Here is a 25,541-nt window from a genome sequence, read left to right on the forward strand (position 1 = left end):
GTGCCCACAAAACAGTTGTTGCTGGGAAAGGGCTAATAAGACCTGGGAATACAATAATAGTGGGCACGAGTTAATGCGTGGAAATATATATATTTCATTCAAAAGCATAAACATAAGTGTAAAGTAACCGTCCCATGTCTCCTTTATGCCATAAACTGCCCCACATCTTCAGCACAAGCTCACACAGTGTAGAGAAATAAAAACAAAGGGCATGCAGGAGGTTTTTAACTTTAAAACTTTGTTTCAGAAATTCATTGTAACTGTATTTACACTTTACAATAGCATATAGCCTAACGGCTAACAAAGATGTCTTAAAACATTTTTAAATACATCTTCAGCACAAATAGCAATTCTTGCAAGTAAAATGGCTTAACGGATACTGAAAACAAAAAAACAAAAACAAAAAAAAATCATTAACACAATTGGTCTTTCTGCAGAAAAAGTGCCAGGATTAAAATTTAATTCAGGACTTTCCCACAAAGCAAGCTGTATTCTCTACATGCTAAGTTTAACAGTTTAGTGACATTGCTAAACTAAACATACAGATATTGGTAAGGAAAAAAAAACAAACAAAAAAAAACACTCCATCTGATGTAAAGTTAAATCTTCATTGATACATTTAAAAAGTAGATATGACATGCCTTTTGAAATCAAAAATACAAAAGATTTTCCTTACTTTAAGGATTTTTTTTTTTTTTTTAAACATGAAGCTGCATGTATTGTACAACACTTAGTGTACAATAAACTTTTAATGCACATAAAAATGAGCTGGATGAAAAGAATCAAATGCCTCCCACCAATCCTTCAGAAACAAGCCATGACTGAGTTATGATCACACAGCCCGCTGAGGAGATGAGCACGCCTGGGCCACATCACACACTCAAGGTGAGGCTTGCATATAAAAGATGGCAGTTAGGATGGTGAGAGGTCATGCAGATAGGGAGGGGGCAAACATGGTGGGACCTCAAGACATGTTTCTTCTTCCATGCACATCGTTCTTTCTCCTCCGCAACATATGAAGGATATGTGATGCCATCCCTCCTCATCAATTTGTTCTGGTTGATGTGGAGAGAACGTGTCAAGGAATTCAGAAAGACAACTTGAGACCTCACCCCCTGTACAGCTTACATTCATAGTCTGGACATGTGAAAGTAAACACTGCTGTGCCCTATAAGAATTTTACTTCAAGACAAATTCTAATTTCCAAAGAGCCACTAACACCTGGGGAGGAAAGGCAAAGGCAGGTAGGGGCTGAGCAGATGGAAATCATTTCTGTCACTTCTGTCGAGTGAGTATCAGGGATTGTTTGGGCAGGTCACAGTGGGAAATCACCTGCCAAATTTACTCAAAGGTGGTTACAACTCAATGGAATCACAGTACACAGCACATACTGCACGCTGATTCAACAGAGGAAGGGTCTGTCTCTCCAGGACTCAACATTTGCCAAGTTCTAGGGTCTGATTGTCTCTTTCCATCTACAGTAAGCATTGTGGGAGTGAGAGCACAGGAACTGAGAGGGTTGGAGGGGGTACTTGTGGGACGAGGAATTGTATGGCACTGTACAATTATCCCAGATGAATCCACTCACGTTTGCTTTAACATAAAAAGCACTTCAGTTCAACTGAAACAAGAAATGAGAGCTCAACAATGCATGTCAAATTGTCACGGATATTTGAGTTAACCTTTGAGGGTTTAACCAATGACAGAGGACAGCCTCGTATTACTGGCACACATTTTTCTGTCTTTACCTCCTAGGTTTAGGCCTATAAGGATGCCAACACATCTACATTTCTGCCTGCTGTTTGTCTCACTATTTAATAAATTAAGCCACAACAGGAGGAGCAGAATGTTAGTTTGGCTTGAGTGTCCAGGCTAAGATGGGCAAAAACACATTCATATAGTTACCATTCTTAAACACAATACTTTGAACTGTGCTAAACATTTAAAAATAAAAAATAAAAAAAAATTTAAAAAAAGTACAAATTGAAACATATAGAAGAGAGAGGTCGAGGGGCAGTCGGTGAAATTAAATGTTACGATAGTATGCTGCTGGTGCCAGAAATGGCCTGTACAGGGTCTGGCCATAGATCTTTACCATGGGTAGACTCACTCTGGCAGAGATGTGCTACATTAGTCATAATGCTACTGATACAGCCATCGAATTACACATTACAACTAAAAGAAACAGAGCTCTGATTAAGTCAGACAATACTGATAGACAAATGACAAACCAAGTATTATTATTAAAGAAAGGTTAACAGTGACATCACTTTCAAACTGAATGCCCTCAAACCTTTACAATGTCAGATTTACAAGTAAAAAAAAAAAAAAAAAAAAAAAAATCATAATCCTAACATTTAATTAGGGAGCCATGTTGTGTCCCACAGTGAAGCAAACAATGATTTAAATCGTTTTGTTAGAACGAGAACTGTACTTTAACTCCTGGATTAATTCCTTTTCATTTGACTATGCAGTGGGCTCATTAATATGCACCCTTGTTCTCCTAATAGGAAAAATGCATACAATAAAATGTAAATGACCCCTTTAAAATATCATATCTTACAAACCAAAGTATAACATTTTTGAAACGTTACTTTAGAGCAGGAGAGGAAAAAAAAAAAAAATGTAACACCAGTTTTACCAGAAAAAACTGCAACCAACAACAAAAACTTGACTCAGCTACAGAGGAATGCATATGATTTTAAAGGCTACAGATTTGCCAAACATCAAATCAGTGAGTGTGTGTGTCTGGCTAGGAGTAAACATACACACATGCACAGATTGATTTTCAGGCCAGTCATTCCTGCTGAAAATGGTTCATAGCCACAAAGTGTTCTTATTCATCAATGTCAACAGCGTGAGCACCAGGGATGGTTTGGGCTTCGGGACTCAGTCGGGGTGGAGTTCCTCTTTACCGGGTAGCATTTTTATATCCACTAAACCAGCACCAAGACTTCAGAATTTAGTGTGGAGATGATACCCCGTCCCACAGCTGTAGAGTCTGTCAAAAAGAGGAGTCTACCTGGGCTTGTTCAGAGTGCGTATTTTCTTCCATAAATTTTGATATTTAGAAAATTTCACGCAGATCTTTAAAAATGTTTCTCTTTTGAAGTTTTTTAAAAAGCAATGGAGGATTTAAAAATTAAAGGAAAAAATAAAACGAGAAAAAAGGCTAAAATTTTAAACAGTAATGGCAATGTTGTAGTTTTTAATCCCAAGAGGGCCTTTTCTTTTTTTCTTTTTTTTTTTTTACACGCATGTTGTTTTCAGTCTTTCCATGTTGTCCCGTTTCAGACACTGTTCAAGTTCAATCCGGAGGCAACAGGTCATGAAGTCGGAACCGCTCCCGAACGTGCGGCCGCACATCCTCATTCTGATGAGTTCAGTAGGCAGGACAGCAATACAGCAAGAGATTAAAGACAAATTAGAGCACTTTTACTGAAAATTCATTTTGCAATAGCTCTAGTGAACAGTAATCATCTTAAAAAGTTTACGAACACCTTACCATTTCAACCAACTTCTCCAGGAAGGGCACCAGCTTCAGCAGCTCATTGTCATTCTTGTCCATGAACCAGCTCTCTATGGGAATCCCATTGGACAACTGAGGAGAAATTTTTGGGGAGAAGAAAAAAAAAAAATCAAGTCTGAAACCAAAGTTTTAGGAACAATATGCTAAGCGCAAATAATAACAGGAAAAGGAATTTTTCCTCCAGTGTAATATTAAGTGTTCACCTGATATGCAAAGGCTTGTGGTGAATTATCAATGATGATCGTCTTTGACAGATCTCTGCCTAAGATGTTGAGGTCCTTGATGTAGTTTCCCTGGACACAGACACAATGCTCACGAAACAACCTGTGTCTACAGTTTCAATAGGGAATGAAAGGAAAGAATGGGGGGGGGGGAGAACAAACTCAATCAGGGTCAGAGTAATCAATAATTCAGAATAACCACAACACTGACACCTCAACAGCAGCACAAGCCAATGCTTCACATGGTGCTTTTTGAGCTCCACCTCTTTTCATTCAGGCTTGTATGAGCTTTTGGTCTTTGATGTGCAATTAAAACAAACCACCACAAACACATCGTACCTCACTAGCTGCTTTTTAGGATCCAAGATGTTGAGCAGTTTGTCTGCATACACCTTCTTAGACGCTGTAAAAAGGATGATCTAGAAAAGGGAGAATTTTTTTTTTTTAGAAAATCAGATGCAATTAGGCTAAATCGACAACAGGAGTCAGGCTGTATTTACCTCATAGATCTGAGACATGCGTTCCAGAAACTCTCTAAAGAATGGCCTCAGGCGCACATACACCTGCACATGACAAGACCAGTGATAAGAAAACAATGATCCACATTTGACAAATGCTGATCTCCACTGTGGCAGACGGGAAATTAATTAACATAGATGATTATGTATTTGTAGTAGTATGTCTGTTATATAACAGGCTAGTTTCCCAACTGTATGCCAAGTTCATTTGAAATACACCTTTCTCAGTGTGAAGACATTTAAAATTATATCTTGGAGAAAACTGAGGGAAACTTTACTGTAAGGCAGTAGCTACCTGGTAAATGACATCCTGGAAGAGGACGGGGAAGGTAAGTGCTGCATCCTCCAGCTCATTTAAACTACAGTGGACCAGTGTTTCATCCTAAAGAACACAGAGGAAATACATCTTAATTTCATATAACCTTTTGGCATGTCTACAGCAGACCATGACAAAACTCTTTATGTCCTGCTTATGTTCAATTATTAAGCCTGATTACTTGTGGCAGTATCAGCGCTGCAGAATATGTGGAAGGCATTTACAATGAGAATGACCACCGTGTTAAATTTCCATTATTCTTGCTTGTGAATACTTTTTGTGTAATCTTAGGTTGGTGATGGCAAGGGGAACAAATCTGGCACAGGGACTGGCCCAACCTCTTTTTCATTTTAGCAGGCTAGACCATAGACATAGGCCACTGTAATGAACTAATGTTTTGCCTATGATTTAACATGGCATAGACTTGAGTCCTGCATAATCAGTCAAACTCAAAACCAGCTTTCTGCATAACTCACTTGGAGAAATTGTACCAGTCTACATTGATATCAAAATGCATAGAGGTTGGCAGGTCTGCAAAAGTTAAAAAACAAAAACAAATAAATCAGTGCATAAGTATTTATTTATTGTATTATAACTGACCAGGTCTAAGACTAGAGAGAATTCAGGTGTGCTGCGTGTCTTTAGTGGCAAGGCTGGTTTACGGGTGAGTTGCTCTTCTGTCAGTGGAGGGACGTGCTTGATGAAGAAATACCTACAAATCAGAACATCAGACATACTTTGAGCAAATACAAATATCAGTTGAAACCAGTTTTCTAAGTAATAATTGGTGCCATTTAATTGCACTTACATTTAAAGGGCTGCAGCCAATGGCTAATGTCCAGTTTATATTTTGTCAAACTAAAAACACTAACATACAAGTCATATTTCGTTGGTTGGTTTTTTTTTTTTTTAAAAAACACCTTGAATTCAGCATTCTGGTTTCTTAGTCTGTTGAGGTCTTGTCATATGAAAGATTTACATGATGATGCAATGTTTTACTCACGGGTCAAAGACTTCCCAATCTTCCTCATAGGATGCTTCTGGTGGTACTGTGGTGGGAGGAGAGTCAACATATGCAAGGTCTGGACTGGAGCCTGGAGCTTGGACCATAACAAGAACAAGATGACAAAAAAAAGAACACAAAATAATAAGATAAGCAAGAACCCACTACTTTCACATAGGTCACCGCTACCTGACATAATGAAGTAAAATTTGGAAACTGAATGTCTCAAGCATCTTTTCTTTGCAGTAGTATTTACCTGTGAGGGGTGGAAGGTCAGCATCAGCATCAGGATCTCCTTCCTCTGCTGTGGGAGAGACCTCAAGGATGTGGGGAGGTCGCAAAGGTGGCAGCTGTGACACACTAGAGTAGAAGTTAGTGGTGGTGCACAGTTCCTGTGTGGATGTGGCTGTGCTGGTGGCTGTCTCCACAGCTTGTTCCATGTCAAGTTGCTTGACTATCTCCTCAGCTTCTAATGCCTGATCTGGGGAATCTGAGCCAGAAGAGGCTGGAAAAACAAAGAAGAGGCATTTCAGCTGTATACTATCCTGACATAGACATAAAAGAGAAACACAAAATGATGATTAAAAGATGCATAGCATACAATGTAATACAGTGATGGAACATCGTAACATTACTAGGAATATGATCAAACATTAAGAAAAGACATTTTATGACACCAGCAATAATATTGTAGTTAAAGTCTCAATTATGTCCAAAAAAGTGAGAGTGCAGCATGAAATCACTCTTGCTAAAATCACATGGTATTTCATCTTTTAAGATGCACACCTAATCTACAGTTTCAAATACATTTTCAAATTCAGATTCAAGCAATGAATCAAAAGAGCCTATGTTTACCATTTTTAGCTGGTGAGAAGAAATTAAAGACAGGGGAGAAGATGGTCCCAAGAAGGGTGGTCCTGGGAGGGCTGGTGGTCACCTCAACGGCCGTCGTCGTCTCCAGGCTGCCATTGGGCTTCTCTTTCCTCCTGTCATGATTGGTTGCCTCTGCAGAGGAGAAGAATCAGGTTAAGAGCGTTAACAAGGACAAGCACAAGACAAACATTTGTGATATTAAAAAAAATTAATTAATAAGACTAGTTTTTTGAGTGCCACTCACGTCCATTTACAGAGCTTCTCCTGCCAACCCTGCTAATAGTCTTGCGTGGGGTGTTGGTGTTTGGGGGTGTAGAGGTGATCAGGTTATTGTCCACATCACAGTGGAGGCGGGTCTTCTTGGCTGGATTTTCATGCTGCACCTAAAGGAAACAAGACATCATACAGTGAACACCTAATTAACACCTAATACAGTCAGACAAAACCCCTTAAATTGGTTAATACCAAACAGTGGTCTAAGATTTGACTATGAGGCACATCCACCTAATTAAAAACTTGAGTGCCTAAAGACAGCGTGTGTCAAATTTATGTTAGTTACAGACATTTTCATTGTAAAGGACCCAGGTCTCATAGTGTAACAGCTGTCATGCCTATAAATTAATCAATCAAAACAAGAAATTGCACAGAACACACCCACTCTGTTTTAAAAAAAAAAAAAAAAAAAAAAAAAGGATGTTTTTGTCTGTTTAGAAGTTAAAACACAGACAGGTATGAAGGAAGGAAAAGTATGTTAAAAATCTTGAATTAGGAGGACCATAAAATGACAATATGTAAAAGCATCAGAAAGCTCCCATGTCTTTCTAGAGGAAGAACTCCTTTTTGTGGAACTGACTTTTCCACTTGTTACTACCTCCTGTCCCTGCACACCAACTCTGTGAGCCAGAAGCTAAAATTAGACCCGAATCCGAGTGCTCAGACAAGCTGCTGCATTCCACCAGACATTTCTCAGGAAACATGACACTGTGCACCAAGAAACACTGTATTTAACTCAGAGACCTAGAGAGCATAGTGTTAAACAGTTTCAAAAGAGAGAAGTGCCAAAAAAAAAGTTTCAGTAGCACTGTTAAACCATGGGAAAAGGGAACTTTTTCTTCAATTACAATATTTCACTGCTTCCAGAAAGGGCACCACATTCATATTCGCACTGAACTCAAATGAAAAGCAGGCTCATTTGATGTGCTAACATAGGTAGTTACCTTAACCGTGTTTCCTCTGATGAACTTCTTGATGGTCGAGAACAAGCCCCTCCCTCCACTAGTGGGAGTGTCCTCTTCAACTTCTGAATGTCTTCGCTTCGACCGGGACGGGCGGCTTGCCAGACTGGGGTTCGGCTGCTGAGACGCCTTGCGCATTCTCAGCCTCATTGTTTTAGCAGTCACATGTAAGGCTGTTTTAGAAAATAAGACACAGGGAAAGATGGCATACATAAGAAGAGAGAAGGACAAAGTCCGTACAAGTGTGCAGTCAGGTTGTTCCAACAGTCTCAACTATTTTAACTTTTAAAACAGATATGTCTCTGGTGTGTATCTGTGTGTACTGGTGCATTTTCGGCCAACATCTGGATGCATTCAAGATCCCATTTCACTTACATCACAGTGAATCACGGCAGCTACAGCTGGCTTTACTTTCATCCGCACAGTGAAAAAAATAACATTATCCAGGATCTTTCTATACGCTTTCTGCAGAACACCCCCTATTACTATGTGCATGCAAGATGACTGTTTGATACAACATGCATATAACGTATATACTTATAAGCAATGATAAATTATGTTTCAGGTTAGCCACATTTATAAACTTAATCTGAAAGAAATACACTCCTTATTCCAGAATAGAGCGATGTAATTGGTCAGCGTTGTCCTGGACTATGCACTAAAAACTATTCACAGGGAAGACAAACTGTCAAGTATGCCAGCCACTTGCGCTTACATAATAGCAGCTGAAAATGTGTCCGGACATATCCGCAAGCTGTCAGGAACCCCGAACACACAACAGCACCTTCTCAATACATACTGTACACATCACACACTGTAAATGTCCTTCACTACATCTGCTTTACATTACACAGAGGTCTCTCCATGAGCACAGCAGAATTGTACACACTGTTGGTTCAATTGCAAGCACACAAGAACACAAGCACTTCTGCATTACCATGTACTCTGACTCTGTTAAAGCAACAGGCACAAAGGCAAAGTAGAACAAGTCTGGAAGTTGTGATTAACAGATCATGATATTGAGAAGGGTACACACAGGTTTTATTACAGCATTAATGACAGCACTCAAATCAATTTCTGAACTATTGTCACTACTGAAAAATATCAGCTACACTGCATAATCACAGTTCTCACCCCACAGTGAGTTTATAATTCATCTTCTTAACATTGAACATCGAAGACTTTAAAATTCTCAGTCAAAAATATTCCTATCCCACAGTGTGCAAACTGACCTTCGATCCACCTAAAGATGCTTTTGCTATTTTTTTTTTTTTTTTAGATTAACAGACTGTCTCCATAAAAAGAATGTTAAAAAAATAGTTCATACATCATTTGTATTAATGTGCTGGTCTATAATACAACTACAGGCTAATATGGCTTTTTAGGTAACACTGCATATTTAATTTTACTTGATTGTGTTGACAGTAAATGGGGAGGGAAAATAGTTTTCTCTTTTCCTGTCAATATTCTGCCTTCAGTAGAACTTTTGCCAATGCATCAGGTCATCCTGTTACCTTAGATCACCTGTGTGTGTGTGTCACACACACACACACACACACACACACACACACATACATGTTGAACAAACATGTTGAACAAATCCCAATAATGCACAGGATGCTCAAATCAGCACTGCAGGGTTTGAGTTTGTTAAAGTTTTTGTGCAATATTCATCCACATAACTTCTAACACTTCCCCATCACCAGATTACTTGTAACTACTTCACAAACAGATCAAGGTGTAACAATTTGCCCTCTAGTGCCAATAAACGCCTCATGCAGCTCATGAGTAAAAACTGACATGTTGCAAAGTGCCATTCATCCAGACTCTACTGTATTAAACTCCCACTGCAACGTGATTAACTTAAACCTATCACTTATAGACATTTTCACAGGGGCGTTATTCCTATAGATATTAAATTCTGCCTTTTATTAGTATGACCGGAGAGGCACTAAAGCTGCGGAACCTCCAGCTTTGTGGGCAGCCCCGCACTAAACGAGGATCACGCACATAGCTAGGTACGAGCAAGTGAGCGGGAAATAAGAACAAGCACTGAGACCGTAGGAGCGAGCTAGCACAGGCTAGTCAGGGACACACTGGAGACCAGCGAGGCCCTTCACAGTCCGACCACCGTGCAAAGACACCCCCGAGAACACACAGTGGCAAAAGCACATCAAATAGAAAATAATAATTGTAAAGTTATTAGACACACCTGGTGCAATTGCCCCAGTCATGCCAGTCTACCTTTGAAAAACAGGACCAAAAAAAAAAAAAAAAAAAAAAAAAAAAATCAGAACTACCAAAGCTCTGCAGCTGGTTTAACAGCTAACTTATCCCACTCAAACGAAACACAAGGGCCGTGTGTTGAGCGCAAGGGGTTATGAAGGTGTGAAACATAGTTTTGTAGAAATACAGCGTCTTTTGACGCTGCTAAATAGTGCAAATGTAATTAACCTTAGTAACATGCTAGCACAAGCCGGCACGCCAAACGCTCAGAACAGGCTAGCTCATCGTTAGCAGCCAGTGCGGCATCATAAGCTGAGCGAAATAAGACTGAAATCATGAACCGCGGTCAGAATTATCACTTAGAAAACTAATACCAAGTTAGCTGATCGGTTTCACTCGACTGTCGTCTCCATTTAACACTGCACGATGCTATATTCAGTGCATCGTTAACGTTTGCTGTATTTGACAGTAAACCTGGTCAGACGGCGTTAATGCTAACAGTTAGCTAGCACGTAACGTTATTCAAACGATCTGTTGATGCGGTCGGACTTATCTTCAGCCCACAATGCCCATGACGGGATTTCATTTTGGAGTTGTGAGACGTGTCTACACCCACTGTAAAGACATTAAATTGAGAATAATGTGTTAGCTGGCTAATGCTAACCTCGCTAAATTTAGTTCAGCTGAATGCTGTTTAACGTCCAGGCAAAAGACTTCCACTGGTTGGCGTTAGCTGCTCATTGTTTAACACAACAGGATAAGCTGTGTGTTGTATTAGTAATATTCTAGTGGCAATCACACATCGGCTTAGTTACACAGACTAGAAGGGGGCTAAAATTAGCTATCGAATCGACCAGAAATTAGCCAGGTTCATGGTAGGCCGTGTTTTAGCTGTCCTTTAACATTAGCTATCTAACCTAGCTTAGCAGCTAGCTTGGCGTTAACTCTGCCTAGCCTTGAAAATCTGCTTAGGGCTACCAGATGTGCATAGGCATGGACGGAAAATGTTTATCATGTCGTTATCCAGCGTTACAGAAACCGCAAAGACAAACGCACGAACAGGGCTGGCAACGTTACCGACTTACCCTACAGTGATCTGCAGATAGCGAGATATCGGCTCAAACCCGAATAACCATCACCGCATAGGCCGTGGCTGTTTCTGGGATCCAATCCGACTTTTGTGCGTTTATCTGGATACTCAAGGGCTGTCTCCGAAATGACACACCGTTGTGTTACCAGGCGCCATTTCCCGCCTCTGCTCAGTCTCTCCAAGGCAGATACCCGTATGGGACACAGACACACCCCCTTACCTCTCATAAACACCAGCACACGGTCCGCAGCAAAGACTATCACTTGCCTTTTGCTCTTTCCAGCTTTGTAACTGTTCAAGGTCTTCAGGGACTAGACAGCTTATGAGTTAGAAATCAGCTCAATAGTTCTTATCAAGCAGCATCATAATGCACTCACCACTGATAACAAACCATCATTTCTACATTTACATTGATGCTAAAGCGTCATCACAACTGACAACTGACATGAAGCATCACCTTTAATAAAATTAAATTACATTCAATGTGCCTTTCCATGAGAAATCAATTTCCTGGCTGCACAAACAGATCTGATGTCATGTTAACGGATTTCCCTAAAGGTGAGGAACTGTATTTCCTCAGTACAAATGTTAACAGTTTGACTACATTATGTACAAGAGACCTTATTAATGGAAGCATGTGTACAGTATGTCAACTTCATGTGCTTGGTTAATCTTTGCACACTGCAGAGGATCTAACATCACTCTAAGTATTGCTTAAGCATCAGTATTTTTCTCAGTTTGATAATTAATCAAAGATTTCAAATGCATGCAATGGCATCATTAAAAAACTCAATTAGCGACACATTTGAGTGTCACAAAAAAAAAAAAAAAAATTGATTTAATAGGCCATGAGAAGAGTCCTTGGCATTTGTAATGTATCCCCCATTCATATAAATGAAAAAAAAATCCATCCATGTAAGAGCCCCAAAATTATGGTAGAAAGGCAGAATGTTCAATCAGTCTCTTTGAAATACATCTCAGTATTTGTGTATATCAAGCCACAGCAATCTGAAAAGAAATGTAGCAAAAACAAAACACAGTTTGACCCTTGTTCAGGTGTGATTCAGGAGGGCTCTTTTTAGACCACTGCATTATCAACTGAGGCGGTTATCAAATAAAACTCAACAGTCAATGTACAAGATTTTATCCCTACTATCCTAACTTGGGACCATTAGCAATCTGACAGTAACTCAGAACAATGCCATTACGTTTTCTTTGTATTATATTATTCAGAATTCATAAGTTGCAATTTTTGTTTTTTCAAAGTAGTCCAGGACATTGAGGATACATCCTATAAACCTACTGGTTTTCAAACTATTTTGTCAAGAGAGACCTCAATTGTAGAGGAAAGGTCTGAATGCGTTCCCGTTCAAAGAATGTCAATGGATTGATGCCTTTTTCCATAATCCACAGCCCGATCTCCCTGCATGTCTCGATCGTCGTCATCTGGAAAAAAAAGAATGCAGCACAAAGATCAGAGATCAGTTAACAGATGTTAATAGACATGTATTATCTTAGCTCTGTCTCTCCATCAATCCAATCGCATCTATGGCTTGGTCCTAATCTGTTACAGTGTACGTCCATAAAAGAAATCATCACATATAGTCCAATCACAAAGTATGAGGATTTATGCTTTTCATGGTTTTGGATACAATTCAACTGGATTTGAAATGAAACAGTGACTCTAGGTTCAAATGCTGACTTTGAGCTTTAAAGGTGTTTGAGGGTGTTCATGTCCATCTTGTGTCAACAGCATAGGACAGCACAGTCGCTGCTCTTTTGGTACATAGTGCCCCTGATCTAACCAAAGTATGAAAAAAAGAAGGGAAACATTTTGTGTCTATTTATGTCTATCTAGTATATTGCTAGCTTTCTTTTTGATCATAACGTCCTAGACTTTTACTGAAAGAGACTATACAAATGAAGCATTTAACAGACAATAGATGACAAATCATAATCAATACTCTAATAACGAGGCAAACATGGCAAATAGTTATTTAAATTAATAAAAAACGAATTTCTTCAAAATGCAGTCACACCAATATTAAAATTTATAATCTTATAGGTAGGAAACAATCACAGCAAAGAAAAAAAAAAAACATGAACATGCATTTCAATATTTCAAGGAGAACACAGACACATTCACAAACACAGTGAGCTATATTTATCTACTAGTCTAGATGTGGGTCAGATGTTTGGTGGGCACAGACAGGTGGTACAGCTAAAAAGGAGCATAAGCAGCATTGAAAATACTAGATGGAAACAGAATTACTCTCACAGAACCGTAAGTTCCTGGGTCAAGTTTTCTTTATGAATGAGGCTATGGGGTTTCACAGTTTAGTTACTCTTCCTGAACTGCATATATGACAGTCCTGCTTTGACCATGAAGGTGCTTGTGATAATTCCTGAATATCTGTAGTTTCTTTTCAAGGCCCAAACTCAAGGTACTGTGAGCTAAATGCTGGGACAATGCAGGGGTTGGCAGCAGGACAGGGGTGGGGGGAAGGAGCAAGGGAGGAATGGTGGAATACACATCTGGACAGACAGTCCAGTCCCCCGGCCTGGCTCACCTTGAACGTCTTCCTCCCCACCATCACCATCCTCTTCCTCATTGTAGGCCAGCTCGGCCTGCTTGTCGGCCTCATACTCACCCACGTTCCCATCATCCCCATTGTAGTCCGCTAGCTTAGAGCCGTGTTGCGGATCTACTGGGGACTCGTTCTCATCAAAGAACCGGCCTGCAGGAGGCAGAGAAGGGCCTCATCAGGAAGGGAGGGAAGCGGATGCAGTTGTAGGAAGACAGGGAGGAATGTGTGAAATACTGCATAATGAATGCATGAAGGAATAAGTGATCACATGGAGACGATGAGAAAACATAAGGAAGATGAGGTGAAAAGATACCCCATGGCAGATTTAATTAGAAGACAGGTCATTCTAAAGAGCAAAGGACTTAAAAGCAGAGAGCCAAGTGGAAACAAATGAAGTTCCCTGGCAATGAGGGACTGTTTATGGTCTGGAAAGCACTGAACACTAATTGGGCTACCGGTGTAATCATCTGTACGGTCTTGATTTTACAATCAATCAATCAATCTATCAAATACAGTGCAGCCCTGCAGTAAGTCTAATCTTATGTTTAGCTTTTGTTGGTATTGTGAGAACTGTTGACTCACCTCAAAAGGTCATTTTTATGGCCATAAACACGGTAAATAAATGTACATACATGTAAAATGTAATGTTTCCAACACGTTGTCCACCTCCATTAACATATGTGAAAAGAGAGAACAGTACAGACACCTCATTTTAAAGCCTGTTCAGAAGGGCTTTTCTCTATGCTGTAAACCAATAGTTGATGTGTGTTTAAATGTAAGAAGAAGCAAGATGATGTTAGGGGATTGGTCATTTGTGCTGAAGATGATCTTTTATCCCATCGTATTCCTTCCACTGTGTCACTTTTTTGCCTCTATCACACAAGCATCTGAGGCGGTGTATGTTCCTATCGAGCCAAAGGCAAATTTCAAGATTTGTCCCATTGGCAGGACTGAACAGGACTTGAAATGCACTGAGCCAGGCGGTAGATTCATATCTAGTAAGCACCACTGCCAAAAACAAGACATCTCGTATGTCTTGGGTGTTAATTTGCCACAACAAAATGCAAGTTTAAAGAGATAAAAGGTGGGAGATTACAAGCTAAACAAAATAAAGATGTGAACTGAGCAGCAGAAGTGCTGCAGAGGGTGAGAAGGATGCGTAAATGAGACAAAAGAACAGAACATTTGAAAACAGAGGGAGCAAAAGCAGCAGAGCAGAAGCAGGGAGCAGGAAAGGGTAATCTGGAAGCCAGATGTATGTCATTTGTCTGCTCTCCTCTTCAACTGAACCCTCTCGCTACTCCCTAACAGTGCTCCTTATCCATATTTGGATAGATATTCGTCTGCAAGTTCCAACTTTCATAAAAAAACGTGTTCTGCAGAAATAGGGTTGCAACCAATTGGCAGTGGGCAATGTTCACACCAAATTGTGTATTACGGTCAGTATTGACACAAAGAAAGCTGGAAGACAACATCTCAACCACTTTTTAAGGGGTCATGGAGAAACTCACTTTGCCGGTGGTGTACTGGCTCTGCTGGAACTTGATCTTTGGCATGGTGTGGTTGGATGGGGTTGGGCACCTGGACAGGATTCGGCGGCAGAGCAACTCCTTTCAAGCGTTCACTGTCACCCTTGACATTATCAGGCGCTGACAATAAGAAAGAATATAAGAAAAATATATACATGAAAGTTGATGTATGTATTTCAAAATCAAATCAAACCTTAAGGCCTAAAACGTTTAGTGCTCTATCTCAGTACAATGACAGTGCAAATCCCTTCCTCACCTGCTACAAGGATTTCACAAATCAAGCAAATGAATGCCCTTTAAATATTCTTAATTTTGACTATGTCCCTAAAGCACAGTGTTAAACCTGCTATAATACTGTTACATAATGTGGCATATTAAGTTTTAAAACATGTTACACAAGACTACAAAAAACTAAAAAAGGCATTCTGCTCTTGTCTTCACTCAACTAATGAAAGAATAAAGACATAACTGAAAGTATGAAATCTGTAAAGCTATTTTTCAGTGAAACCTGAGAACAAATGATCACACACCCAAATGCCCGAAAGACTGAGTGCTACAACGGTGCTGCGTAATGTACCTCGAGGCTGTCTTTGCTCTTCTCCGAGCTCATCTGCCTTGATACCTCCCTTATTGTCTTCTTCAAACACTACCGGTTTGTCTTCTTGCTTGTTGAGGCCCGGAGGGGCAATCACTGCTCCTTGGCCCTCTGCTCTGTCCTGCTGAAGCCTGGGCTGGTCCAGGGAAAGTCCCTGGCCTCCTGGACCATCAGCTGCCTCAACTCCAGGTCCAGCACCAGCTCCCACAACCACATCAGGGGCCTCATCATGCTTCTGAGTAATAGCTGGTTTCTTCAAGCCTGTAAATAAATGAAATGGCAAAGTGAGAAATTTAAGTGAATTTGATTTTTTGCGTTTTACTCGTCTCAAGGACTGAAATACAGTAGGGATATGGAATTATGATCCCTGAAAAAGTTTTTTTTAAATATCAAATTCAGTGTCATATAAGGGAGTGTGATTTCCTGAGCCTAACATATTACTATGCACAGATGGAGAGTCTCAATTATATTCCAGTGATCAATTACTATGGCAACCTAAAAACTGCTCTTGAAAGTTGAGGTCCATTGCTTACCAAATTGCACGTCATCGATTTTTCCAACTTCACTGTCTTCGATACCAGGCATGCCAGCATCACTGCCAGGCTTACCCATCTCTTCTGTAAGAGAACAGAAGGGATGTGACATAAGTGGTGGAGAGAGGCTGACGTTAAAACATTTAGCTACTCCCATCTTATGCAGGTAAGTAAACAAGAGTAACAAATGCTGGAAATACAGAACGTAATTAAATACATTTCTGCTAATTAATATTTTCAGTCAAACACATGAGTCTTGTGTACTTACACATTTAGTGTGTAAGTACACAACAACGGAAGGCAGAACACAGCCAGTACAAAGTTTGGTTATCACCATCACATCCACTGTACCTTTTAAATCTGGGCTGTCACGCCGGTGAGTAGCCACTGTATGGCGCTCTCCAACCATCTCAACACCTGGCGCTCCATCTGCACGTCTGCTTGCCTTTACACCCTTTTGGCCATCCATTACACTCTGAGGAAATACCAAAGGTGAATCAGGAAAAGAAGCAAATGGGGAGAAGAGACTGATGAAGTATTGGTGCTTTAACAGAAATAGATGCGCAGCAAAATTAATTATGTTTAGCTGCTACCATCAAAAAGAAATGAATGGTGCAGTGCTGAATGAGTGCAACGTGGCAGCAGGTGGCACAACCGTCCGACACCTTGTCAAAATTTAATTGATACTAACCAGTCTCAGCTTTGATGCTTCTTCCATCAGGGCCTTTTTGGATTCTTCATATTCGTCTTTAAGTTGTGCAATCTGACGTCCACACTGTAAACTGGTTAATACATATTCCTCATAAGTTTCAACCACACCGTTTGATTTTTTTAATACTATATAAAATTGCTAAACTGAGCTAGTTAAAAATCCACTGTAGAAATTGTCAACCACCCAACAAAAATGAATTATCACTGAGATGAGGTCAGATGGAAAAGTAGGAAATAAAAATAACCAATGGCCTATTATTATGTGATTATTGTGAATATTCATTAAAAAAAAAAAATGTCATAATGGGTAATTAAAGATATTCAGAAGTGCTTTGGACATCATGACACAGCTCAAGTGGAGAAAACCTCAAGGGCAGCCATTAACACCGATCTCACATACCTCTCGTACTCCAGTTTTCTTTCCAAAGTGGTGCTATTTTTTTTCACTTCTCTTATCTGCTCTTCTTGTTTCATGAACTCCTGCTTCAGCTCATTTAGCTGCTCTGTTCACAACAACACATACAACCACACACAAAAACAGGGTTAAGCACTTGTCTGTTAAACGAAGCTACAAATACAACTTTTCCTGAAATTCCTAGAAATCCTTTATAAATAGATTTTTTGAGTGTATCCTCTGCTGCACTGACTGAAGTCTCACCTTTCAGCTTCTGAATTTCTGTCATGTGGGCTGTGACATCACCCTGCATTTTCATCTGTACAGAAAAGAGGAAAAAGTGTTTGAGCTGAGGGAGAACGTATACATATTTTTGACATTCCTTTATCGCAATAGTATTGGAAAGTTGCCATGCTAGGTCACTCATGACTAAACCATGCCACAAGTTCTCTAATTATTACAAATGGAAAATCTGGAAGAACCGGGTTGTCTTGAAGGTTCACAACCAAATGCACTAGTGTGGTATTTCAGTCAGTTAAAGCTAAAAGACAACACTTTGTATTAAAACAAGCAGAACAAGGTAGAAGGGACTACTCTTCTTATCCTTTGACTATCAAACAATCCCTGGAGGTTTGAAACACAGCAGTCAAAAAGTTGTAGTTTCATCCTTTACAAAAAGTAGCAGCAAATGAATGGCGTCCACACTTGAAGGTTACAAATTGAGAGATTTTGATAAATACGCTTTTTTTCTTTTACTGAAAACTTGTTTCCTGCAAAACCAGTTTTAGGCTTCATGTGTCTTTGAAGTTTTTGAAGACGCTATTACTGATTGAGAAGGCAGTAAGAAAAGAGTGGACAGGAAAATAGTGCTGCTGTAGACAAGAACAACATAGTGCAACCACCATCAGGTGTGATTAACGGCTTCTATCTGCAGCATGCTGATATTGGCTTTACTGATGACAACACAGCCACAGTGTTTACAGACTGTATAAGAACTATAAGTTTGCACGATTCATTGTTGCCCCTAATGAATGTGTGTTAGCCATTTAAGGCTCGACTGTCACTATTTTCTCTGCATTGCAGGACTCCCATGCTATTGAGCACGCATCTGTGTTGAAACAGGGCTGGGCTGCTTATAAAGGAAAAGCAGTGGTGCAACTAACACGTATCCTTATCTTGATCATGGAAAGAAAGCCGGATATTGAAATTGCTACCAGGAAACTTGAGAGTATGTACTCTTTGTTACATACATCACCATCTAGGAAGGTCTGAATATCATGAAAAAAAAAAAAAAAAGTAAGCTTCATCTAAATCTACATTTCATCTCTTACACCGAGACAAAAAAAGTCAGCTGCCAAAAGGGATTTTACTGTCAAAAATGAATATGGATTTGAAATAAAAACATTGTCAGTGCCAGCAGAGCAAACAACTAAACAGAAGGAAAACTGTTACAGGACCATTGTTCCACTATGATTAGGAGTTTGGGTCACACAGTGTTTGACAGTAAGCAGGAGAAAAGTTTCAGGATGCAAAATTCAGGATGCGAAAACTACCTCATTCAACTGACCGGTGACTCATATCTCCATCAGAGGTGATATTTATACAAGCGGGTAACACTAGCTGGTTTTAATTACAGACTTGTTTGCTGAGCATGTTTACCCGTTTCTGTGTGTATGTATATCCAGTCATGAGCAGTGTTACTCTGCAGTTCCTCTTAATGAGTAAATTGATGGGCTGATGGCTTCTCATCAAATGTTGAGCAAACAACAAGTTCCACATTGTCTTTCTCCAACCTGGTTTCCTGATTTCTGTAGAATACTTTTCAAATACAGTATTGCTTTTAGTACAAGTCATTCATTACCAACAGTCAGTGATAACTAACTCTCATCAAACTCTCCTCAAAGCACGACTACCTGTGACGGTGCATGTTCTAGTTAAAATACCGTCTCACAACTGATGTCCTAATGTGTTCTTGTTGAGTTATACTAGCTGCATAACTCAGACCAGCAGTGGTTTGACTAAGATGCCAAGCATAATCAATAAACATAAGCCAAGCGAATATTTGCCTGATGATGAAGAATAGGCCATTCAGGGTGCATGTAAATTACAGGAAAACATTATCCTAATATATTGTCCAAATATGAACGCACACCAACGTTCAAAGGGTGCTGGGACACAAAAGACAGTGAACTGCTGGTTGGGATACTGGACAGGACAAAGGTGATAGCCGTGTGCAGCATATAGACAGGCCACTCACAGTGAATGCATGAAATCACAAAAATACATCAAAAGTAACAAAGTGGATTTCAATTATGTAGTTTTTCTTTGCTGTGGAATCATGTCACGCACACACGCACACACACAGATAAATGCACCCCAAAACCCATTACTCAAAATCTCAACCACATTTATATACATTATAATTGGCTTAAGTGCCCAGTGAAACACCATAAAACCTTTTTCTTCAAAAACACCTAAAGGGATAATAAAACTAAAAAGAGAGCTGTGAGCCACAACCTTCTTGAAAAAAATATGTGTAGTACAAATTGGCTGAAGTAAATGAACTTCCCAGTCAACAATGAGTCACATGTATCATAGACCACACAAGACAAACCTTTGCTTAGTGGTCAGTATGTCTTTTAAGGTATGAGGCAAAACCCTGCCTCCATCAAATGTTACAGAAGTTTCTCAAATACCTTCTCTGCCTGCTGTACAGCTGGAAGACTGTTATCTATAATAATGTGACAGGACAGGATCTGAAGATTTAGAATGTAATAATGTTATTTAATGGAAATATTATCTCTTCTTTGTTGCTTCACATCAAAGTGATAGTTATCTAAATTTACCCGACCGGTCTAGTGAACCACAATCCAGCTTTGCCATCCAGTTTTATACAATGACCTGAAAACTATTGGTTCATGACTTGTGAGCTTGCTTTACTAGAGAGTGGTCTTGTCAGAGGTCTCTTCCCAGTTTGTGATGATACCACTTTTCCAAAGAGTGGAAGCTGTAGCTCCTTTCTGACAAATTTCAGTAAAGAGAAATAAAACCTAACTCCACCAGAGCCATTGCTACTGTACCTTTTCATCTGTGCACTTTTTAATGAGAGCCTCTCGCGTCTGCAGCTTGCCCTCCAGGACTTTATAGTCCCCATCTTTCTGGTCGATCTGCTTCCTGTGCGTGTCCACCTGCACCATCAGCTCCGAGTTCCGCTTCTCCAGCCGGCTCCGCGCCGCCTCGTTGCGCTTCACCTGCGTCTGAACCTCCGCCAGCTCATCCAGCAGTCGGCCGTGCTTGTTGGACATCGTCCAGTAGTTGAAAGAGAGTATGGCGATGATCAGCGTTAAGAAGATGAGGATGAAGGACGGGAGTCGGCCTCCCCGTCGGTTTGCACCAAACCCAACCATTTCAAAGAACAAAGTGCAGCGTTAAGTTACCACAGAGCTCAGTGAGAGTATTCCCCCGGTGTGCAACGCATCCGTCTACGTGACATGCCGTCAGTATGCGGCAACCGCTGCTAAATGCAAACACTACACGGACACACGGTCTGAAGGTTCAAGACTTTTCACATTTCTATCGCTGATCTTTACTCCCCTTCCTTCTTCCGCACACCAGGCATCTTCCCTGCAATCCGTCCAATGCGAGCAGATGAAATACGCCCGCAGGGACGTGGCCTAGCTCAGCTGGCAGCGGCAGAGAGCGTCGACGAGATAGACGTGGACAGCTACACGGCACCGAGGGGTGCAAACACAAACCGCACAGCGTCAGCTAGGTGCATGAAGTTAGCCTTCAGCTGCCTCTCTAAAGGGCGCAGCGGAGCAACGAACACACAGACCCCCGGAGCCGCTTCAATCACAGACTCTATCAAACAAAACCACCGATGACTGTCGACGTTAACGTTAGCTCATCCCGACGTTAAGGGCGCGCAGCTAACCGCTTCACACTAGCTAGCGACGACAGCGAAACTAGCTGCTGTCAGACAACACTGTCGTGTTTTCATGCAAAGCACAGGTGGGATCCGTGTAATGTAACTAACCACATCACAACAAACACAGAGGACGGACGCAGCTTTTGTATCAGGGCTCACGACTCTCAGCCTGCCAACATGATTTCTGCGCTGCGTGAAGCTGGCTGCAATACGGCCGTGCCATTTCCGCTAGCGAGGCGCGTGCGTTTCAAAATAAAGGTTAAGCGTTTTGCAATACAATGTAAATGTGCGTTTGGGTCCTCGGTTTTATTTATATAAACTTTGGCCGAATTCTAACTTGTAGCTTGTACCGTCTTTACTTAACAGGTGAAAATCATTGACCACAGGGTAAAAGCAAACCTAATCTATTTATAGAAAACATAGGCCCAATTAATCGTAAATAGTGTGCAAAGACCGGAAGCACATGGCTGACTGTAAGAGCACTTTACAGTTATAATGTACTATTTTATTATTTGTTCATAATTTCGCAGGCAAGCGTTGAATTTTATACTCACAACAAAAGCGTACAAATGCGTTATTACAAAAATAATGAAATCAAACTAGATTCGCCTACTTGATTTCTCATTGACATCTTACCAGTAGCAGAAAAAAAATAAAGTGTATGAATTAAAACACTTTGTTTTTAGTTAGTGAAAATAGTTTCATGTTTCTGTAGCAAAAAAGACAACAGGGGCATTTTAAAGTGATAAGCAGGACTGGGGCAACCTGGCCCTAGCCTATAATCTAATTCTAAAACTTCATGTAGTATTAGGCGTTTTATGTAAAGATGTAAAGATTTTATTGATTTTATTTTGAATTATTATTAATATTAATACCTATCCAAATTCTGCACATTAAATAACTAGTGCTCCATGCCAATGCTAAGTATACACCAAGAAAATCAGGGAAGTTGCCTGTGTGTGAATTGTTGACAAAAATTCCAACTCTCATATATAATTTGTATTTATCTTATGTTAACTCATTTAATATGACTCATTCTGCCTTTGTAAGGTTGGACTAGCTGAATTAAACTACTTTGCATCAGTCACAAGCACTGCAAATTTTAGTAGCTCTGAAAAATCCTGATCACCTGAAAGCAGCACTGGGATAAGACGCTTACCAACACAAATTAAAAGAAATGATCAATGGGTAAACAACATTGCTAACACATATTCACTAAACTGTCCAGTATTATTTTGACCATGCAGCACTGGCTGAGGCAACCAGTTCAAAATGCTAACACCTGCACAATGACATACATGAACTCAGAACATTAACTGAAAAAAGAAACAAAACCCACAACATACAAACCCAGATTTTATTGTAACACTGAAAAGAACAGTAACACAATGAGGTAAGTTAAATAATCCACATCTGTGATGTTCTTGAACCAGCGACACCACAAAATATTCACAACCCAATCAGTAACAGTTGCACAAAGTCTGCAAACAATGGCCAGTAATACCCAGTCTGTTCAGTTCACAGTTAAATAACAAACATATTTCTCTGCTTCGTATGAGGAGGAGAGGAATACTGAAACGCAATCTTTGTCTTTCAGTCACAGATCCAAATTTGCCAGTTCTGTATTTTTTTCTTGTTTAAGAGATGAATTTCAGTAGAAAAGATCCCCTGAGGGAGAGACATTCTTTGTTCTTCTGATGAGAAAGAAGCCACTACAGACAATGGCAGGATCAGGCTAAATTTGCTACCATTTCTGCTGATGACTTGGCACTGTCTCACAGGGCACTAGGAGATACATTATGAGGGCATTATAGTACAGTGCCTGTACTGCAGACACACTGTGCATATAAATTCTCTCATAATGCCTTAAGAAGTGTTACTAGTTACTCAACAAACACTGCACAGCGCAGTGTGTCTGCAATACCAGCACCATGTAATGCACTCAAGAGTTCTGACCCAAGTCCTTGTCGTGAGAGTGGTCAGAGAATAGTTTCTTTGCATTCAAGGCTTTGTTCAGAGGAGGGGGAGTCTAGTGGGTTAGTGGAAGTGCTGGTTGTTTGTGGGAGATGTTTGGGACGGCGCATTGAAGGCGAAGGGGACGAACTCAAAGCACCACAGCTCTGCAGGTGAAGATCCTCATGGCCACGCTTTCTAGGACTGCCTATGATACGCTGGGCCATCACCTGGAAATAATGAAATCAACAAAAATCAAAGAGAGAGAAATGTTGCCAGGTATTCATTATTTGCATAGCACTCATGAACTGAAATAACTCTTTTTGAGTCAATGCAACTCCCCGTGAATATCAGCACGACAATGCAATATTACAGCTAAATTCATTGTACTATGTATCATATGTATCATTGTACTACAACTCTGTAGTCCTACTGGTGGTGTAGTTTTGAAGTTGCTGATTTTACAACATGCTAACTTTTAATTTTGTACATTAATCATTACTGAGCAATAACTATCCAAACCAAAGGAAGGCCTTTAGGTTAATTCAGTTATCATGGATGGTGTCTAGTCCAGTTACCTGATCTATAACATTGGCACTAAAGATGGCCTCCTCCATGTGTTTCTCATCCAACTTGATGACACATTTGATGTTGTTGACAACCTGCTGGACTTCAGGAGGCAGGCTGCAGCTTGAGTGCTCCAGAAATTTGGCCACCAATATTTTGGTGTCTTTGTACATCTTAAGGTCAGCCAGGGAGTGTGGGCGCTCATGGGAGGAGTGTGTCTGCAGGGATCGGGGTTTAAGGTGAATTTCCACTTTCCTGTCCTCTTTCTGTTGTCTCCTGACACATATGTGACTGGGTTTAGCTCCGACGGCCTCTGTCGAAACATCTCTTAGCTCTGAAAACAAAACATTGTCAGCTTCATTGATTGGGGGAGGAGGAGGGGGGGTATGAGGCAAGAAATGATCAGGCAATATTATCATGGAACCATTATGATATAGTATAATAGAATTTTTTAAGATAACCCAATGGGCATAATTAGCTTTTACTTATTTTAAAAACTCTGAATTTCCTTAAACCCATGAATCCTTTATCAGAAATTCATAAACAACAACTAATATGGAGTCACTGCATTGTTATCACTTAAATATATATTTCAGTACAGTTTGATAAATTAGTTTACATAGTAAGATGAATGAGTTTCCATTCAGCTTTTACTTTTTGGCAAAATGGAATGTGAATGATGTTTTGCAGCAGATATGAATGTCATGTGTGATAACCCCCACCTACTATCACACGAATTCCTAATCTGTATAATTGTACCTTGCTCTGGTGATGTATGAATGGAATCTTCAGCTGCAGGGTTATTTACAGAGGCGCAGTTGCCATTTTCTCCTGTAGAGGGAGACAAAACCAATAAAGCAGGCTCAAAAATGTTAATTTCTAAAGTAATATTTTGATGGAGTAAAACCTGTGTAACATTCTTGCCAAACATACTTCCTACTGTAGAGGAACAGGAGATGGGGTCACTGGTGGAGCGGACAATGCGTGCCAGCTTGCGGTACCTCCTGGCTGCTCGGAGGACCCGAGGCTTCTCTGAGGGTGAGGAGCCACTTTGAGCTGAGGTAGAGGCTGGCTGTGATGTTGACGAGGGTGACCAAACACTGAAACACAGTCTGGGGCCACGTGGCCTGCTGGGAGGTGAAGGGGAAGGAGAAGGAACCATAGGGCTGATGGCTGAAGTTCCACCAGAGGAGGCCACAGAGGTGGGGGAACAAGGCTGAGGTGGTGGGGGGATGCTGACGGGGAGCGTGAGCTTCCGGCTCACCATTCGTGCTTTAATAAGGGAGTGTGTTGTTGCTTTCGGAGGTTCCTCTGGTAAATGCTTGGCTGATGCAAGCTCGTCACATATGTGCATTGCAGCCCTGAGTTCCTCACATGGATGTGTGTTGTCACCCGAATCCTCCTGGTCCAGATTGCTAAAGTTTTCTGAGGACCAGTCTGGAGAGCGTTCCAGAGACTCCTGGGTGTGTGAAGACTCACTGTATCCAGTATCACTGGGGCGGGCATCAGTGGTAGGCAGGCCACGATGGCAATGTGAGGAGTCACGTGTGCAAAGTTCTAGACTGGTGCAGCTCCCATTGGTGCGGGCAATGTGCATCATGCCATAGGGAGAGGAGTCAGATCCTTGGACCTCCAGGGAGCACAAGTCCTCTGAGGAGCAAGTCTGGTCCTGATCAGCCACTTCTGACACCATTAGTGAGGCGCTGTCAACTGAAGCTGAAAATAGAGGAAA

The 25,541-nt window shown here is 40.6% G+C and overlaps 3 protein-coding genes across 4 annotated transcripts in view; all 3 read right to left on the minus strand.

Moving 5' to 3' along the window:
* Nucleotides 1-221: 221 nt before the first annotated feature.
* On the minus strand, nt 222-11,188 carry ctdspl2b (CTD (carboxy-terminal domain, RNA polymerase II, polypeptide A) small phosphatase like 2b). The gene is made up of 13 exons (XM_026320402.1): nt 11,007-11,188; nt 7,678-7,868; nt 6,705-6,843; nt 6,443-6,592; nt 5,844-6,092; nt 5,588-5,684; nt 5,185-5,296; nt 4,564-4,650; nt 4,251-4,313; nt 4,090-4,169; nt 3,733-3,859; nt 3,506-3,601; nt 222-3,373 (listed from the first exon to the last, which is right to left on the minus strand). Exons 2-13 carry the CDS (start codon nt 7,843-7,845, stop codon nt 3,308-3,310), a joined length of 1,434 nt encoding a protein of 477 aa, XP_026176187.1. The 5' UTR covers nt 7,846-7,868; nt 11,007-11,188; the 3' UTR covers nt 222-3,307.
* Nucleotides 11,189-11,452: 264 nt separating this feature from the next.
* golm2 (golgi membrane protein 2) lies at nt 11,453-21,491 on the minus strand. Of its 2 annotated transcripts, XM_026320403.1 has the most exons (10): nt 20,442-21,491; nt 17,626-17,680; nt 17,368-17,470; nt 16,948-17,038; nt 16,608-16,731; nt 16,257-16,340; nt 15,706-15,984; nt 15,111-15,248; nt 13,582-13,749; nt 11,453-12,457 (listed from the first exon to the last, which is right to left on the minus strand). In XM_026320403.1, exons 1-10 carry the CDS (start codon nt 20,766-20,768, stop codon nt 12,381-12,383), a joined length of 1,446 nt encoding a protein of 481 aa, XP_026176188.1. In that variant the 5' UTR covers nt 20,769-21,491; the 3' UTR covers nt 11,453-12,380. The 2 variants fall into 2 exon arrangements, with proteins under 2 accessions (XP_026176188.1, XP_026176189.1); XM_026320404.2 differs by lacking the exon at nt 13,582-13,749 and having other exon boundaries at nt 20,442-21,489.
* A 1,726-nt stretch (nt 21,492-23,217) lies between these two features.
* The window catches only part of fam189a1 (family with sequence similarity 189 member A1), a 73,901-nt gene continuing 71,577 nt past the window's right edge, over nt 23,218-25,541 (minus strand). The window contains exons 9-12 of the mRNA XM_026320278.1: nt 24,743-25,525; nt 24,569-24,640; nt 23,821-24,143; nt 23,218-23,472 (exon numbers count right to left, since the gene is read on the minus strand). Coding sequence (XP_026176063.1) covers nt 23,269-23,472; nt 23,821-24,143; nt 24,569-24,640; nt 24,743-25,525 — 1,382 coding nt within the window. The 3' untranslated portion in view covers nt 23,218-23,268. The remainder of the gene's footprint in view (nt 23,473-23,820; nt 24,144-24,568; nt 24,641-24,742; nt 25,526-25,541) is intronic.

The sequence above is a fragment of the Mastacembelus armatus genome, chromosome 3 (assembly GCF_900324485.2).
Source record: "Mastacembelus armatus chromosome 3, fMasArm1.2, whole genome shotgun sequence".
Classification (NCBI taxonomy): Eukaryota; Metazoa; Chordata; class Actinopteri; order Synbranchiformes; family Mastacembelidae; genus Mastacembelus; species Mastacembelus armatus.

Bases quoted from the DNA above. Each gene is read 5' to 3' on its own strand.
- ctdspl2b (XM_026320402.1), bottom strand. From the start codon at position 7,845: ATGAGGCTGAGAATGCGCAAGGCGTCTCAGCAGCCGAACCCCAGTCTG. The intron at 6,093-6,442 runs GTAAACATAGGC...TTGTTTTTCCAG, and splicing joins CTTCTCACCAGCTAAAAATG to CCTCTTCTGGCTCAGATTCC. The intron at 4,170-4,250 runs GTAAATACAGCC...TCCCTTTTCTAG, and splicing joins GCATGTCTCAGATCTATGAG to ATCATCCTTTTTACAGCGTC.
- golm2 (XM_026320403.1), bottom strand. From the start codon at position 20,768: ATGGTTGGGTTTGGTGCAAACCGACGGGGAGGCCGACTCCCGTCCTTC. The intron at 17,681-20,441 runs GTACAGTAGCAA...TTTTCTGTACAG, and splicing joins AAAAGTGCACAGATGAAAAG to ATGAAAATGCAGGGTGATGT. The intron at 16,341-16,607 runs GTACAGTGGATG...GTTCTCTTACAG, and splicing joins TGACAGCCCAGATTTAAAAG to AAGAGATGGGTAAGCCTGGC.